Source organism: Brachyhypopomus gauderio, chromosome 10 (genome assembly GCF_052324685.1).
Source record: "Brachyhypopomus gauderio isolate BG-103 chromosome 10, BGAUD_0.2, whole genome shotgun sequence".
Lineage (NCBI taxonomy): Eukaryota > Metazoa > Chordata > Actinopteri > Gymnotiformes > Hypopomidae > Brachyhypopomus > Brachyhypopomus gauderio.
In genome coordinates, this window is record NC_135220.1 from 17,369,405 (window position 1) to 17,388,023 (window position 18,619).

Genomic DNA, 18,619 nt, shown 5'->3' on the forward strand with positions numbered 1-18,619 from the left:
CAGACGTGTCTAAAGCAGCTTTGCTCACCTGGGTTTGCCAGCCTGCTGCTGGTAGGACCCAAAACCTGATATGGATCTGACACACATAATAACAGTTTAGTTACAAGCATGACAACAGATCAGCACAGCAGAAATTACAAACCACAATCATAAAATAAAAAGAATCCTCAATCATTAATGGTTGAATTGTATATGTATATGTGTATATACATAATATATAACAATATTTAAATATTATATAATAATTATAATATTTATTATGTATAATATATAATATAATATATATTTTATATAATATCACTATATAGTATAATTTGATATATATGAAATGTCCTCTTTCTCTGGAAACTTTACTACAATTTTTAATATCTGTCTCCATGCTGTTGCAATATATTGCGATGTTGAAAACTGGAGCCCTGGACACAGCATTGCTCAGTTTACAGTTGCGTGAATGTTTCATCATGTCCAATATTGGCTTTTAGCTGACAGATGATTCACAGATGACAGTGAGGATTGTTCAGTTCTTACCAAGCTGTGGCCTCTGCTCCTCAGTTTTGGTGACAATGGCCGGTGAGGACTGTGAAACTGTCACACACACACACACACACACACACACACACACACACACACACACACACACACACACACACACACACACACACACACACACACACACACACACAGTTCACATTGCTAGATTAACATTGTATAACAGCAGCCCAACTCGTTACGGTAACCTGTTTCTATTTCAGTTGGCAATTGCAAAACTGACAGAGTATCACACCCATCAGTCCTGAGAATGATCTGAATGGCCCTTGTGCATGTGTGACTGAGCACCCAGCAGGAGGATGTGACTCTGTTTGGGTTCTTTTTGGGTTCTGCTCTGTCTGGATGTTTGGATTTCTGTACCTTTACTGGATGGTGCTGACTGAGATGGCCAGGCAGATCGTCTACTGGCCTCATAAGCCAAATCTGTAAGAGAATCATAATCAACACGGTGCACGCAGTTATCAATAACTCCACTGGAGGGCATAAGTATGTGGCAGTAGATCTCTGTGTCTGTGTGTGTGCACGTATGTGCTTGTGTGTGAGTGAGAGAGAGAGTGTGTGTGTGTGAGAGAGAGAGAGAGAGAGAGAAAGAGAGAGAGAGTGTGTGTGTATTTGTGTGTGAGTGAGAGAGAGTGTGTGTGTGAGAGAGAGAGAGAGAGAGAGAGAAAGAGAGTGTGTGTGTGTGTGTGTGTGTGTATTTGTGTGTGAGTGAAAGAGTGAGAGTGTATGTGTGTGTGTGTGTGTGTATTTGTGTGTGCGTGTGAGTGAAAGAGTGAGAGTGTGTGTATGTGTCTGTGTGTGAGTGAGACAGAGAGAGAGTGTGAATGTGTTTGTGTGTGTGAGTGAGACAGAGAGAGAGTGTGTGAGTGTGTGTGTGTGAGTGAGACAGAGAGTGTGTGTGTGTGTGTGTGTGTGTGTGTGTGTGTGTGTGTGTGTGTGTGTGTGTGTGTGTGTGAGTGTGTGTGTGTGTGTGAGTGTGTGTGTGTGTGTGTGTGTGTGTATTTGTGTGTGTGTGTGTGTGTGTGTGTGAGTGAAAGAGTGAGTGAGACAGAGAGAGAGTGTGTGAGTGTGTGTGTGTGTGTGTGTGAGTGAGACAGAGAGTGTGTGTGTGTGTGTGTGTGTGTGTGTGTGTGTGTGTGTGTGTGTGTGTGTGTGTGTGTGAGTGTGTGTGTGTGTGTGTGAGTGTGTGTGTGTGTGTGTGTGTGTGTATTTGTGTGTGTGTGTGTGTGTGTGTGTGTGTGTGAGTGAAAGAGTGAGTGAGACAGAGAGAGAGTGTGTGAGTGCAGACTGAGGGCTGGGTTAGTTTCTGTGGTTGACCTCAGTGGTTATGGCAAGGATCAGTGGACAGCCATACTCCACAAGCAGGGAAAAACATGACAGCAATATCGAAATCTTCACAATGAAGAAGAGTTTCAAAGGGAAACTCTCAGAGCGGCGATGACCTTCTCCACTAAACAATATCAAACAATGCTGCATATCACATTACAACACTAGACTCATATGAAGGTTGTATTATTGTATTGGAAGTTTTACAGACAGGACTTACCCGATCTGGCTGGGGCTCTGGCCGTATCGGGTGGGTACACAGGGGGATTGGGAAAAATGAAGCTGGCACCTCCTGAAGAAAAGTGCTTTGATTAAAATGTGGTCATGTAGAATCTGGGTCAGGCAATTGAAATTATATTCATTTCTGTGGTTTCTGAATGATCTGACAGAGATGAAATGGGCAAGCTAGGAAACAAGAAATTTGCAGCAAAGCATGTGACGCAGGCCATAAAGACAGGAGCGTTAGCAGTGACCTCCATACGTCTACTGGTACATTTCACCACGTTAAAGCTGCCCAGCAGAGCTTCTGGCCACCAGAAAAGGAGGAGAAGAAAAAAGTCCTATGGAGGAAGATACTGATTCCTGTAATATGCTTACATCATTCCTCAAGAACATTGTTGCACATTCTAGGCCCTTAAATAGACTCTTGTATCATCCTAAACACACAAAATGTGGAGCAACACCTTTTGCCAAATATGTAGAAGTGGCAGTCTCTGAGATGGAGATGTTCACTAGTGCCACCTGGTGGTCATGGACTCATTTTGGGCAGCTTTAAGTTTACTGACCCTCAGTGGAGGCAGGTAGCGTTTAGGCTGGCGGGGGGCAAGGCCAGATCTATGCAGGGCGGGGGACGCAGGCCTGCTTACCTGTGTTACGGGCATGCATTAACCGTGGCGAGTTTTGCAAGGCTTTGTCAACATCGTCTGAAGTCAAGTGCGGAAGTGGAGCTGAGAAACAAAACATTCTTTTGAAAGAAGGGAGTGACCAACATAAAGCAAAAGAATCTCAGCTGACAACATCCTGTGGTGTGAAGAGAGGAGGAGAGAGAGGAGGAGAGAGAGGAGGACAGAGAGTAAGAAATAAAGAAGGAGAGAGAAGGAGAGGGAAAGAGTGACAGGAAGAGAAAGAGGAACATAAACAAACAGCTTCTGGTGTAAGTACGGCACATGCTATCACAGTGACAGAGCCTTTAACTGCCAAATAAAACATTCAGTCAATCATTAAGTTCAAAATCGCATTCTCTGCTGTAAAATAAACTGTGTGTGTATGTGTGTGTGTGGGCACATGTGTGTGTCTACATGTGCATAAACAAGGGTGTGTAAGAGAATGTTTAGAGTGAACGAAGGAATGAAAATGAGGTATTCCTCCTTTTCCCATCATCCACCCCCTTACCGTCAAATACATACAGACAGAGAGGAAAACAGAAAAAGAGACAGAGCGAGTGAGAGAAAGACATGGCGAGATACAGAAAGAGAGAGAGACAGAAAAAGTCACAGAGACAGAGAGAGAGAAAGAATGAAGGAAAGAACCTGTCTCTACTAAGATATTATATAAGATATTTTCTCTCTCTCACACACACGCAGTCCATTTTTTCCCTTTTTCTGTCTCCGTCTGTCTATTTCTGTCTTTCTTTCTTTCTGCCTAAAGACACGATATTGGATTATGCTTGTCTCATCACAAACAAAGCCACAGAGAGAACCCTTCTGTGAGTCACTGCTACTTTCTGCTTCCCGTTAAGAAACTATATTGAACACATGGTACATTAAGCTCATCACATGGTAGGAAACCCATAACAACCCACCAGACACACCCACTTTGGTTATTAGGCCCAAACGATATGAATATGAAGCAGGAGAAATCCCATGTGTGGATACCAGAGGTCTGGGCAGACGAAGGATACACCGCACACCCAATCAGGTTTAATGCTGACTCTCTCTCTCTCTCTCTCTCTCTCTCTCTCTCTCTCTCTCTCTCTCTCTCTCTCTCTCTCTCTCTCTCTCTCTCTCTCTGTGCTCTTCGCCCTCTCTCAGCTGCTGGGAGCGTGCACACGTGCGCTTGTGTCACTCACTCTCACGCAGGTAGTGGAGGTGTGACATGAGGATGTCAGCGGTGTAGCTGGGCGTGAGCCGCTGGAAGTCCTCCTTGGTCATCTTGCAGAGTTCCTTGCCGTCGATGCTATGGAACAGGGACACATCCACGTCCAGCAGGCCGTACTCACGGACCGCCCACTCCAGCCACTGGCACACGTGATCCGACGACCACAGCGTGGGGTCTGTGGAGCACACGTGAGCTCCCGTCACTAACACTCATTCTGCTCATTAGGTCATAAAGTCATGTTCATCACACGTTCATTATGGGGGTTTGGCCACTGCTTTAACACTTTTTAGCTAATACTAACAAACCACAACATAGCCGAGTAATCCTGTCTCATGTATGTAACACAGGTGAAACTTTACATTTGACCCCACTCTTACGTTTTTGGTGTTCATAGGAAATTCACAGAAATTGGTGATTTTCTTTTCTTTTTCTAGATGTGTTGAACCTATTAACACAGTCTTTAATCTTGCCCATCTACACGCATCCTGTGACACCGGCCCTTACAGCGTTCGCCTTCATGTCGGCGGGTACCGCTCCCCTCGAGGTCGGCCGACCTCTTTTTACGAGGGAGAGCGTGAGCATCTGTTCCACTGGGTGCTCTGTGGGACGTGCTTCCTGCCTGCTGCCCTCACGCTGCATTCCTGAGTCCCATCAGCCCATTGTCCCTCCACTGAGCAGAAAACAGGATGCACTAAAGCTCAGAGCCGCGCCTCCCCTCGCCTCCCCGTGCCTTCCCGCGTATACCCGTGTCTCCCTGAACCTCCCCGCGCCTACCCGTGCCTCCCCACGCCACCCCGGGTCTCCCTGAACCTCCCCGCACCTCCCAGTGCCTCCCCGTGCCTCCCTGGGTCTCCCTGAACCTCCCCGTAACTCCCCGTGCCTCCTCGCGCCTCCCCGTGCCTCCTCGCGCCTCCCTGGGTCTCCCTGAACCTCCCCGTGCCTCCCCGTGCCTCCCCGCGCCTCCCTGAACCTCGCTGCGCCTGTCAGATCTGCCTGAGGAGGAAGCAGCTCTCCACAGACAGAAGGTGTTACTCAACCCGAGCAAGAACATTCGGCACATGCACGCACATGAACACACACACACATATACACACACACACACACCCACACACACACACACACACACACACACATTCAAGGACTCCTGATGATTTCTGCTGTCAAGCAATTAATGGTTTGCATGTACAAAAACTGAGTAACCACGGAAAACGCTATTTTTGGATTAGTGACGTAAGGAGATCTGCTCAATTGGGGCCAGACTGCAGGGTGGAGAGTGAAGAACCCACACTGAAGGGTCATCACCACAGATCTGCCCCACACTGAAGGGTCATCACCACAGATCTGCCCCACACTGAAGGGTCATCACCACAGATCTGCCCCACACTGAAGGGTGCTGACCACAGATCTGCCCCACACTGAAGGGTGCTGACCACAGATCTGCCCCACACTGAAGGGTCATCACCACAGATCTGCCCCACACTGAAGGGTCATCACCACAGATCTGCCCCACACTGAAGGGTCATCACCACAGATCTGCCCCACACTGAAGGGTGCTGACCACAGATCTACCCCACACTGAAGGGTCATCACCACAGATCTGCCCCACACTGAAGGGTCATCACCACAGATCTGCCCCACACTGAAGGGTCATCACCACAGATCTGCCCCACACTGAAGGGTGCTGACCACAGATCTGCCCCACACTGAAGGGTGCTGACCACAGATCTGCCCCACACTGAAGGGTCATCACCACAGATCTACCCCACACTGAAGGGTCATCACCACAGATCTACCCCACACTGAAGGGTGCTGACCACAGATCTACCCCACACTGAAGGGTCATCACCACAGATCTACCCCACACTGAAGGGTGCTGACCACAGATCTACCCCACACTGAAGGGTCATCACCACAGATCTGCCCCACACTGAAGGGTCATCACCACAGATCTGCCCCACACTGAAGGGTGCTGACCACAGATCTGCCCCACACTGAAGGGACATCACCACAGATCTGCCCCACACTGAAGGGTGCTGACCACAGATCTGCCCCACACTGAAGGGTGCTGACCACAGATCTGCCCCACACTGAAGGGTGCTGACCACAGATCTGCCCCACACTGAAGGGTCATCACCACAGATCTGCCCCACACTGAAGGGACATCACCACAGATCTGCCCCACACTGAAGGGTGCTGACCACAGATCTGCCCCACACTGAAGGGACATCACCACAGATCTGCCCCACACTGAAGGGTGCTGACCACAGATCTGCCCCACACTGAAGGGTCATCACCACAGATCTGCCCCAGACTTACCAGTGGCTTAGTAGTGCACTGTTCATTCAATATAAAAATAAAATTCTATATATATATGATTTATATAGTGTGCATGTGTTTTGGTGGGGGTGGGTCCTCTGATATGAAAACCTAAACTCTCCTGGCAGGTCCAGTAGTCTCCACCCTTTTAGGGGTCTGACAGAAGGAAACAGTCTAGACTAGAGCAACATATTTACAGCACACACACATGCAAAGTGCTATAGAGCAGATATCAGGCCATGGAGCAGGGGATTGTAATCTATATAGAGAGGAGATGCGTAGAATACATGTTTGTGTGTGTGTGTGTGTGTGTGTGTGTGTGTGTGTGTGTGTGTGTGTGTGCGCACATAAGTGAAAGGGAGAGGGAGAGACCTGCAGGTACGATGACTCTGCGTTCGTTGGTGGTCATGTTGGGTGGGGGAAGGTGCTTCTCCTCCATGTAGCTGCTGTACACCATGGGAGCACCATCACCTCCACCTGCCATCTTTCCTTTTCCCACACTGCAGTCATCAGGAGAGCTCCTACACACACACACACACCCACACATGTGCACACACAAATCAAAATGCAGTTAAAATACAGACATAGCCACAACATCTGATAAAACAATCTCCTTCTCCGTTAGCTCAGATGAAGACTGGTGAAGAAAGACACGAGGAGTAGACATGTTGGAACATCTGTTTCCAGAGCCCACCGCTGTTGTTGCTAAACATCTTGTGAGTGATTGTGTGAGGCTGCATGATCTCTGCTTCCTGTTTAGTGAGGGCACATGTGGCACTTACAACCGAAATACATGGGTGGAGCGTGTGGGTGGAGTATGTGGGTGGAGTATGTGGGTGGAGCACATGGGCCCTGACCTGAGGTGCATTTCTGCAGCTCCTGTGATTACTGCAGTCCACGACGGATGCTCAGACAGAAGACAAAGCCACAGATGGCACTGCACACTAAAGCTGCTCACCCACATTACCAAAACTCTGCCCTAGAATGGGACGTGTAGGAGAAGTGTGACACTGCTGTCAGTCACGCCTCTATTGGGTCTCCGCTGTTCCCATTGGCTGTCAGGTTTGTGATACCGATGGTACCGCCCGCGTCTGGTGTGGGCAGAGTTTGTGTCAGCCAGGCCTGCACTGGACGCAGCAGACGTAGAATGTCCCGTCAGGCTCAGATCAGGACACCGAGCCCTACTAGCTCTGCAGGACGATCGTCAGTCACCTACTTAGCTCCACAGAGCTGCTTACAGCGAGGATCTCTTCACGTGTCCGCTGGGCATGCGACAAAGTTAGTACATAATCGTGCTGCATTGCGCAAACACACAATCGCACACACATATGTGTGCACACGCATCAAGTTCTCTAAAATAATCTTCACTGGGAAGGAGAAGAGCAACACGTCTCACTTGATAAAGTCAAGGAGGTTGGGCAGAAGATCACAAACTCAGACTCTTCCGTGTATTAATGTCTGATGTGTGTCTGGTTGTGTCATCTTACCACATGGTGTCTTTCCCTGATAAATAGAACTGTGGATATATCAATCAATTATTGAGATTCACTAAGATGTGTTACATGTGTGTGTGTGTGTGTGGGGGGGGGGGGTGTGGGGCAGTTGTGCATGTTAGCCTGCAATAAGAAAGATAAAAACAATAATAACTCAAGCAGCTTTACTAGTATCTGTGTAGAGGAACCACTAAACTGGCATTGGATCTTATTCTCTCTATCTCTCTCTCCTTCTCCTTTTCTCCCTCCCTCTCTCTCTCGCTCTCTTTCACTCTTCTTGTTTTTGACAGTTTTACAATGTCAGGTTGGCAAGTTCACAGTGGCAGATTGTCAGTAAATGTGTCTTGCAAATGTGAGGAATCACATCACACCATCGGACTGTCCCTGTCACCATCACAACATAAACACCATTGGACTGTCTCTGTCACCATCACAACATAAACACCATCGGACTGTCCCTATCACCACCACAACATAAACACCATCGGACTGTCCCTGTCACCATCACAACATAAACACCATCGGACTGTTCCTGTCACCATCACAACATAAACACCATCGGACTGTCCCTATTACCATCACAACATAAACACCATCGGACTGTCTCTGTCACCATCACAACATAAACACCATCGGACTGTCCCTGTCACCATCACAACATAAACACCATCGGACTGTCTCTGTCACCATCACAACATAAACACCATCGGACTGTCTCTGTCACCATCACAACATAAACACCATCGGACTGTCCCTATCACCATCACAACATAAACACCATCAGACTGTTCCTGTCACCGTCACAACATAAACACCATCGGACTGTCTCTGTCACCATCACAATTTAAACACCACCGGACTGTCTCTGTCACCATCACAACATAAACACCATCGGACTGTCTCTCTCACCATCACAACATAAACACCATCAGACTGCCCCTGTCACCATCACAACATAAACACCATCGGACTGTCCCTATCACCATCACAACATACACACCATCGGACTGTTCCTGTCACCATCACAACATAAACACCATCGGACTGTCCCTATTACCATCACAACATAAACACCATCGGACTGTCTCTGTCACCGTCACAACATAAACACCATCGGACTGTCCCTGTCACCATCACAACATAAACACCATCGGACTGTTCCTGTCACCGTCACAACATAAACACCATCGGACTGTCCCTGTCACCGTCACAACATAAACACCATCGGACTGTTCCTGTCACCATCACAACATAAACACCATCGGACTGTTCCTGTCACCGTCACAACATAAACACCATCGGACTGTCCCTGTCACCGTCACAACATAAACACCATCGGACTGTTCCTGTCACCGTCACAACATAAACACCATCGGACTGTTCCTGTCACCATCACAACATAAACACCATCGGACTGTCTCTGTCACCATCACAATTTAAACACCACCGGACTGTCTCTGTCACCATCACAGACTTGAACAGCAACTATTCATCTAAACTGTTCATCTAAAATCACTATTTCTCAACACCACATCAGTATGGTGACAGAATGTGTTTTCACTGAAAGGATGAAATGACAATGAAAAGGCATGAAAATGACACCAGGTTTATGAGTGAAACAGACCACAGTCCACAGGCCTTCAAACTCTACAGAAATGTGCATGTGTAGTTAATCTTTTCATGCTTGCTGGTTCAGTTCCAGTTGGATCAGATCCTCCAGTATCTCTGCCTCAGATGAATTAGGGCTACTCTGTCCTGGGTGTCTGTGCACACTTTGCGTGCGCATGTGGTGTGTTATAAATATTTCCACTGTATCGGTCCATTCGTTGCAGTGAGGGTTTAGTACAGCTGTTTTGTGTTTGGGATTCATCTGCACCTCGACGTGTCATTGCGTCTGCATGCATTTGTGTGCAAAAGCACTCGTGTCTGTATGTGTGTGTGTGTGTGTGTGTGTGTGTGTGTGTGTGTGTGTGTGTGTGTGTGTGTGTGTGTGTGTGTGTGTGTGTGTGTGTGTGTGACTTCTGTGTAGAGCTGGTGCTCTGACAGGATTCTGATGGTCTTGTGCAAGGGGATAGATACACTGCCTATCACTGCAACAACAACCATCTCTTCACCATATATACCACCAACAAATACATACACCCATCAACCATCTCTCCACCATATACACCACCTACACACACAAACAACCATCTCTACACCATATACACCACCTACACACACAAACAACCATCTCTCCACCATATACACCACCTACACACACAAACAACCATCTCTCCACCATATACACCACCTACACACCCAAACAACCATCTCTCCCCATATACACCACCTACACACACAAACAACCATCTCTCCACCATATACACCACCTACACACACAAACAACCATCTCTCCACCATATACACCACCTACACACCCATCAACTATCTCTCCCCCATATATACCACCTACACACACAAACACCCAAACAATCATCTCTTTATACACATGTCAGACGTGACACAACCGTCAACAAAAACCTCTAAACTTTGTAAAATCTGCATCTACAGAATACACGAGGACACCAACCAAATGTCTAATGTGGCCTCTCACTGGGCCATAAAATGTAGGCAGCCTGATTTTACACAGTGTAGTTTGTAAAAGTTAAAAATTCAGCTGAGCTGAGCAGGTCTAGGTGGATACGCCGCTCACCTGGAGCCGTTCACCTGAGCCCCTCCTCCTCCAGCCCCCGTGGTCCCGCCCCCGCCACACTCCATCTTCACGGTGACCCGGCCGGGCGGTGGGGCGAGCCAATCGGGTGGTGCCCTGGGACTCAGCTTGCTCGAACCGTACTCGCCTGCCGCCGACGCCGTCATGTCCGCCTTGCCCTGCTGGGCCACGCTGTATGCACACTCGAACAGAGACTGATCCTCACTCACCACGGACAGCGCCTCCTATGGGGTGGGGGGAGGAAGGGCGGGGGGTAGAAGACAATACAGTGAGAAAGATATAAAGAAAAATAGTGAGAGAGAAAGTGACAGAAAAAGATATGGAAAGAAGAAGGGAGGGTTATTTTTACTGTGGGTGAAGAAAAAGTAAATTTTACTGCAATGCTCCAACTGTGTCACAGTTAAAGACTCCTGTCAGGGCCCAAGCAGCTTGTGCTCTGTGGTGGTGCTGCAGGTCTGAGATCAGAGGGAGGAAGGGGAAGCTGTGTCACAAAGCTGTGTCACTTCGTTCACTGATCCTGGGTCAGCAGGGGTCAAACCTGCAGCAGAGGGCTACACCCACCTTCACATGTGCACACGAACATACATGTGCGCACACACTTCCTCTGTTTTATAACTATGGAACCACCCATCAGAACAGCCAGTGCTGAAAACGTGACCCTTGAAGCCGGCGAATGGGCCCTGCTCAAAGCCAGACTTGAGCGTGACGACAAGTGGCAGGATACAAAATCCACTGGACACAAGGCGGAGAGCCCGGTGCGGTGTGGAGGACTTACGGAAGGTGGTGGGACAGCTGCCAGCCACGAAATGTGCGAAAGCACACGGCTCTGCTCGCGCTGGCTGTAGCGGCACTGCAGAGCTCCAACAACCATGACAATAAAACAGCAGGAAGCACACGCTCTCTGCCTCTTCTCCAACGTGAGCGTGAGGAGAAGGGTGGAAGCGTGGACGGAGGGTCTGGAGCTCTCAATGCAGCCTGGGCCTCCAGCATCCACCTCTACCCTCTCTCCACCCTCTCTCCACCCTCAAGGTGTTCATCCTAGGTAGAGGCACCACTGCTGCAGCCCGGGGAGCCGTGGTGGAGGCCCTGAGCTTCTGTGGGTGGTTCTTACAGGACTGAATATGCAGTGACATGGCACTTAGCTCTAGCTTTCAGGATATCACATTCAGTCCATATGTGGCAACTCTGTTGGAGCAGCTGGCATGTAGTTAACTGTATTTATTAGGATAGTGAAGAAATGAGCTCCTGGGTGAGCACCGTCTGGGTGAGAATTGTCTGGGTGAGTACTCACTGTCTGGGTGAGAACTGTCTCGGTGAGTACTGTCTGGGTGAGTACTCACTGTCTGGGTGAGAACTGTCTGGGTGAGTACTGTCTGGGTGAGTACTCACTGTCTGGGTGAGTACTGTCTGGGTGAACACTCTCTGGGTGAGTACTGTCTGGGTGAGAACTGTCCGGGTGAGTACTGTCTGGGTGAGTACTCACTGTCTGGGTGAGAACTGTCTGGGTGAGTACTGTCTGGGTGAGTACTCACTGTCTGGGTGAGTACTGTCTGGGTGAACACTCTCTGGGTGAGTACTGTCTGGGTGAGAACTGTCCGGGTGAGTACTGTCTGGGTGAGTACTCACTGTCTGGGTGAGTACTGTCTGGGTGAGCACTCACTGTCTGGGTGAGTACTGTCTTGGTGAGTACTCACTGTCTGGGTGAGTACTGTCTGGGTGAACACTCTCTGGGTGAGCACTCTGAGTGAGCATTCTTTGGGTGAGAACTGTCTGGGTGGCCCCTCTCTGCTGGGAGCTCATTCATGCTGAGGGCAGCAGGACTACAGATGCAGACAGGAAGTTCTCCGCTAGCTCTTCCTGCATTAGGGCCCCAAATAGAGGGATAATGGAGGGAGTCGGTGGAAAAGAGGAAAAGCCCATCCGTCCACATACTGATTACGATCTCGCCAGCGGGGCCTCAGAAGACAGAGACGGAGGGAAAGAGAGAGAGAGATAGAGCAAGAGAGCAGGACAGAGAAAGAGAGAGAGAGAGAGAGAGAGAGAGAGAGAGAGAGAGAGAGAGAGAGAGAGAGAGAGGAGTGGAGAACGCCCTGTTGTCATTAACACCACAGGCGTGGGAGGCCATTATCCTCTGGTGAGGGTCAGCAGAGTGTTTGTGCCCTGACATTTCCTGCCTGCTGCAGCTCCCAGATTCTGCGATTTCCCAAGTCACGCTTTCCTTAGTCACTCTTTCCCTAATCACTACCCCACTCCCTCACTTGCTCACTACCCCTGCTAAATCAATCTGTCCTTCTCCCTCACTGCCTCTCTCACTCGCCCCACTCCCTTCCCACAATCACCTCCCCTCACTCCGTCTTACTCTCTGTCCCTCATCCACCCTCCTTTACTCAGCACTCTCTTTCTCCTCCTCTCTAACTCACAGGGAACACAGCTGTAGTCAAATCAGTTTCATATCTGATCTTTCCCTGCAGCCCTACTACGGACAACGTGACGCCGATCACGTGACCTCCCGCTTCACGTCATCATCATCACCTGCTCATGTAGTTTGGCCCCTACACATTACCAGTGCAAATGATTACTCCTTGGAACATATTTCAAGTCAGTGTAGAAGTACTCTTCCAGACAGCAGGTGCCATGGTACGTTGAGCATGGCGTACTCCGCTCTGCCGCAGTCAGAGCACGTGGTTCGTTTGGCCCACTGTTTCAGCACACGCTCATGCCCAAAGCTTCAACCACCACTTCTACTCACAGGCATCTGTGTCTCTGTTAGCATCCAAGCCTCATCAGCAACCCACGACGTGTTTTCTTATTTGCACAATTAGATTTTCAGACTTCAGTGTGCTCTATTAAAAACAGAATTTTTTTTATCTCTATATTCCTAATGTTGTGTTAAATTGCATTCAGATATTTAAATGTATGTATATTTGTCTTGATCTCAGCTTTACACAAAATATAAATACATTTGTCTCATGAGCTAAAATAAAAAATATACTGTATATGACATCACTCTACATAGACCCTCATAACATGAAACAAGACATGCGATGTCTTTTAAATCAAATCAGCCCGCTGTAGTTTTGTATGGAGGGGTCTGACAGTAAGTAAAGTCTCCTGATGAGTTTAGCAGAAACGTGTTTGCGCAAGAAAGCAACACAGACACATGCCTGATGAAATAATCAGACCAGCACTCCTGTCCGAAACAGCAACACACTCTGCATGCCCCACACAAACTGCACACCCCACTCTCCGCACACCCCACACACTCTGCACGCAACACACACTGCATGTTCCTCTGAACTCCAACTCCAACACTGACTACACTATCACTGCTATTGCAACTGCTGCAGTGCTGTTTAGTACAGATTAGAACCTTTGAGAATATATTTGAAGCATGTGTGCATGTATTTGTTTCTATGTTTATGAGTACCGATAAACAAAACAGTGAGCTTCTCTGATTAGTTACGTCTATATCTGCGTAGTGTATATGTGGAACATGTAAATAAGGCAGGAAATGTATATAATGGAGGGCCTAACTATCTTATTTCAATACAAAATGATGTCCATACATAATAATACATACATAATGCAGTCAGTGTTTTCAGTTCTTTATGAAAATTGGTCAGCTTAATTAGTTTGACGAAGATTGAGTTACGAAGATTAAATAAGATGTGCAATTTAATTTACACTACAAGCTAAAATGAAATTTAATTTACTCTCGGTCTAAAATGTAATTTAAATTATATTACAGTATAAAATGTAGTTTAATTTACACTAGAGTATAAATTTAATCCAGGAAAAATGTTATGCTTAAGCTAATTTAAAATGACATCAAATGAAGTACACTGTGGAAATGGGGTTCCTTAAAACAGGCAGGCAGAAGCTTGTGTGAGCAGACAGCTGCTGCACTTCCCCTGAGAGAACTCAGTGTTACTCCCGCTGAGTCTGGACACAGCGAAGCCCCTTACCAGGCTGAAGCCGTGTTAGTGGACACCAGGCTGAAGCAGTGTTAGTGGACACCAGGCTGAAGCAGTGTTAGTGGACACCAGGCTGAAGCCGTGTTACTGGACAGTCCATACTGGCAATGTCACACACTCCATAAACGAGTCAGGGAAGAAAGCTGTAAATTATAATATATAATTGATATATATGTCTATGTATGTGTATATATGTGATGTGATGTGTGATATGTGATGTCTATGTGATGCCATTGTGTGTGAGAGGTGGTGTTTTGTAAATTTTATTGAGCTGTTGATACTGGCTTTTACAACAACCTGCCTAGGGACTACGGATGAAAATTCCCGGTAGCTTTTTGGCACATTTACATTGATGTAGAAACTGAAATGTTGATTAATGTGCACTGTCCATGTTAAATAAATAAATAAATAAATAAATAAGAAATTTAATTTATAAGGTATCTCACAAGTGAAAGGTACTGTGTTTCTGACTACAAAATCAAGTCTATAGAATTCCAACTTTTACACTGTGCCATGCAAATCTGTGGGTGGGAGGGGGCATGGAAAAAGTACACATCAAATTTCAAACAATTATTGTAGGTGAAACTCTCTCTCTCTCTCTCTCTCTCTCTCTCTCTCTCTCTATATATATATATATATATATATATATATATATATATATATATATACATACACACACATATACACATGTATGTAGTATTTTCCCAGGCCTGTCCTTCAAAAATCAACATGAACACATCACTAATCACTTTGTCTAGCCAAATATTAGTAGAAGAAATATCCAGTTTAAAGTTTGTTAGTGATTTTGCCGGTATGCATCATGGTGATTGGTATTTTGTCGCTACTGTACGGTTTTTCAAAACAGTACAGAATAGGAAAAAGGAAATTTACACAGTGGTGAGAAGGAAATCTTGGTGCAGGGCTACAGTGAAAGGGTGTTACCCACACCCGCACCCATCTGTTCACTAACGAAAACGAGCAATGACATTTAAAATATTACATTTCTTTATTAATACATTTTCCATTTTATAAACTTACCTTGATGGTGCTTGCCATCGTAGTCCAGGACTATTCAGTCCTGTTGAATAAATTCTATTTTCAATGGCTGTGTGTATGAGTGAGCCTTTTTTCTGATGAGTGTGTAAGTTGAGGTTCCAGTGAGCACTGTTTGGAGCGGATGAGATTGTGCTAACACTGGAAGTGAAGTCAGCCAATAGCAGGAAGAGCTTTCTATTGGTTCTGGCCAGTACAGTTCGAAGAAACAGGATATTTTGGAGAGAGGAGATAAGAAAGGTTGAAACAATGTTGTTGTTCTGTAAGCTCTGTCTGTGGGTTCTTCAAGGGAGAGATGGAGAACCTAGGTCCACCTCTGCAGCACTAGGGTCTCATCAAAACAGGTGTGCTTAGACCGTGTGTGTGTGTGTGTGTGTGTGTGTAAATCTAGGAAGAGAGTGTGACAGAGACTGAAGGACCAATTCCAGGACCCGATGTCAGTGCTGGAACATATAATTGACCTTTGCCAGGCAGCGAATGTGCTTAATGAGAAGGAGTGGGTAAGGGAGAGAGGGCATGGCTCAGGGAGAAATAATGACCACAAGAGAAATAAGAGAATGAAATACACACACACACACACACACACACACACACACACACACACACACACACACACACACACACACACACACACACACACACACAGAAGAAAAGTCACACTAACACGTGTCACACAGGTCTAACACAACATGTGTGCAGGCCATAACAACAACAGCTAGCTTGCATGAATGCAAAACAACACACACCACATCACACCAGGTCTCGTCCTGCTGTGCATGTACATATGAGAGAACAGTAGTGATGCTACTGTGGCATGTTTGGTGTGTGTGGGCACGTGTGTTTGCGTGTTGATGTGTGTGTGTGTATGTGTGTGTGTGTGCAGTGGTGCGCTTCTGGACTGCAGATGGTATTGTGTAATGACAGTTGCTTTGAGGAAGTTGTGTCAAAAGGAGTTTAAAAAATTTTGAAAGGCGAAAACAGTCTATTTTCTTCCTATAAAGTACCTCCTGAGTCTTACAAGAACATGTAAATGTAATAAATACTGCATTAGCCATTCGATCATAATCATTACCTAAACTTAACAAAATGCTCAGTGAAATTAATATGCACTTGCTTACACTATGTTCTGAGCATATTACAACAGGATAATTTCAACATGGATAATTTCAATGAATGCTGCAAGACGTGCATAATCCTGCGCAATCCTGCACCACGAGCATAATCCCAGCAAATCAGGACTAGGGAGCCAAACCCGAGTGAAGGTGAAAACACACCCTGAGTAAAGGCAGAGTGTTCAAACACATTTACACTGCTCATCTCTAAAGAATCTCTAATGAACAGTTTATGTTTGTTTATGTATCTTAGAATTGTGTTTATAACTAGACAAGATGTAAAATAACACAAATGACTTGATGGCAATTGCACTGGCTAAATTGCCAGGAAAAACCGAATTGCCCTCTAGTTTACTAAGCAAGTAAAAACATTTTTTGTAAATAGTATCACACGTATGTTTTGCTCATCTCTGAAGTCTCTTTTAAGGCTCGGTCGTGGTTTTATACAGTGAAGAAACATATATTCTATTTCATTTGAATGCAATCATATGAAAAACTATGATACCTAAAACTGTATGAGCTGTCCAATGTGTGTGTGAGAGTCCAATGGGCATTAAAACTGCTGCACTGATGTCCAACATGGTGACTCTTTGTGTGGCATGTAAAGTGTTTAGTGTGGGAGCACTTGTATCATGCAGTATGGAGGGCGAGGAACTCTCTCTCTCTCTCTCTCTCTCTCTCTCTCTCTCTCTCTCTCTCTACATCCTCCTTGTTTCTGTTTCTCCTTCTCTCTCTTCCAGTTTAATTTTGATTATGGTGTTCTGCAGGATGTCTGTAGGAAGTAACCTCTGCTCTTACTGAGGTGTGTGTGTATGTGTGTGTGTGTGTGTGTGTGTGTGTGTGTGGGTGTGGGTGTGTGTGTGTGTGTGGGTGTGGGTGTGTGTGTGTGTGTGTGTGTGTGTGTGTGTGTGTGTGTGTGTGTGTGTGTGTGTGTGTGTGTGTGGGTGTGGGTGTGGGTGTGTGTTGCAGTGGAAATGCTCCTCGGTGGGGGGCTGAGAAACAAGGCAGGGCCCTTCCACAGGAATGTCCTGTACAACACACACACACACACACACACACACACACACACACACACACACACACACACACACACACACACACACTCGCACACACCAGCACACACACACAAACCCACCTTTATCACAGTTATAAATACACATTCCAAAGGTTCTCCTCAACTTTGTCTATATAATACTTCCTCAACTAAATTCACGTCACAGAAAAACAAATCAAACACACCCACCCACCCACCCACCCACACACACACACACACACACACACATAATCATTCGACCTCATACTACTGATTTGTTACGGGCAGAAACCAGAGGGCATAAACATCTCTGATAATCATGAACTCTCTGTTCATGGCTCCCTCTTCAGGCATGTCTATGTACAGCAGGCACATGTTGAAGCCTAAGAATATGAGTCAGTGCTGATACTGCCTCCTGTGAGCATATATCTGAGGGCTAACAGTGGTCACGGGAGGTCCTTCACTGTCAGATATCTGAGGGGTAACAGTGGTCACATGAGGTCCTGCACTGTCAGATATCTGAGGGGTAACAGTGGTCACATGAGGTCCTGCACTGTCAGATATCTGAGGGGTAACAGTGGTCACATGAGGTCCTGCACTGTCAGGTATCTGAGGGGTAACAGTGGTCACGGGAGGTCCTGCACTGTCAGACTATCACAGTCACCTATCATCCTGTCTACAGCATTTTATAACCATGGTAGCTGTAAAAGTGAAGCCAATAGTGAAGCCAACCAGCTTGATAATTGCTGTTCAGTCAAATTCAGCCTGCATATTTATACCAGATGACACTCCAGCCAGATTGCAGTTCAGGTGAGACTCCTCTCGTCTTTAATACAGGGACATGAGGGAAGACTGCTTTTTTAAACAAGTCCTAACGTAGTCATTAAAAGCACACGGCAGTCCTACAGCTGTGGGAGGGGCAAGCGTGCGGCCCGATGAATCACGTTCTCAGT

General features: G+C 46.6%; 1 protein-coding gene across 6 annotated transcripts in view; it reads right to left on the reverse strand.

The window, feature by feature from the left end:
* Window positions 1–18,619, reverse strand: part of erg (ETS transcription factor ERG) — a 35,192-nt gene that overhangs the window by 2,204 nt on the left and 14,369 nt on the right. For 2 of the 6 annotated variants that reach the window (XM_077020064.1, XM_077020069.1), the window contains 8 exons: window positions 10,477–10,718; window positions 6,661–6,809; window positions 3,944–4,147; window positions 2,742–2,822; window positions 2,096–2,167; window positions 910–972; window positions 529–585; window positions 29–76 (listed from right to left, as the gene is read on the reverse strand). In XM_077020064.1, coding sequence (XP_076876179.1) covers window positions 29–76; window positions 529–585; window positions 910–972; window positions 2,096–2,167; window positions 2,742–2,822; window positions 3,944–4,147; window positions 6,661–6,809; window positions 10,477–10,718 — 916 coding nt within the window. Of the gene's footprint in view, window positions 1–28; window positions 77–528; window positions 586–909; window positions 973–2,095; window positions 2,168–2,741; window positions 2,823–3,943; window positions 4,148–6,660; window positions 6,810–10,476; window positions 10,719–15,506; window positions 16,029–18,619 lie in introns of those variants that run through there. The other 4 variants (XM_077020066.1, XM_077020068.1, XM_077020067.1 and 1 more) reach the window with 4 other exon arrangements.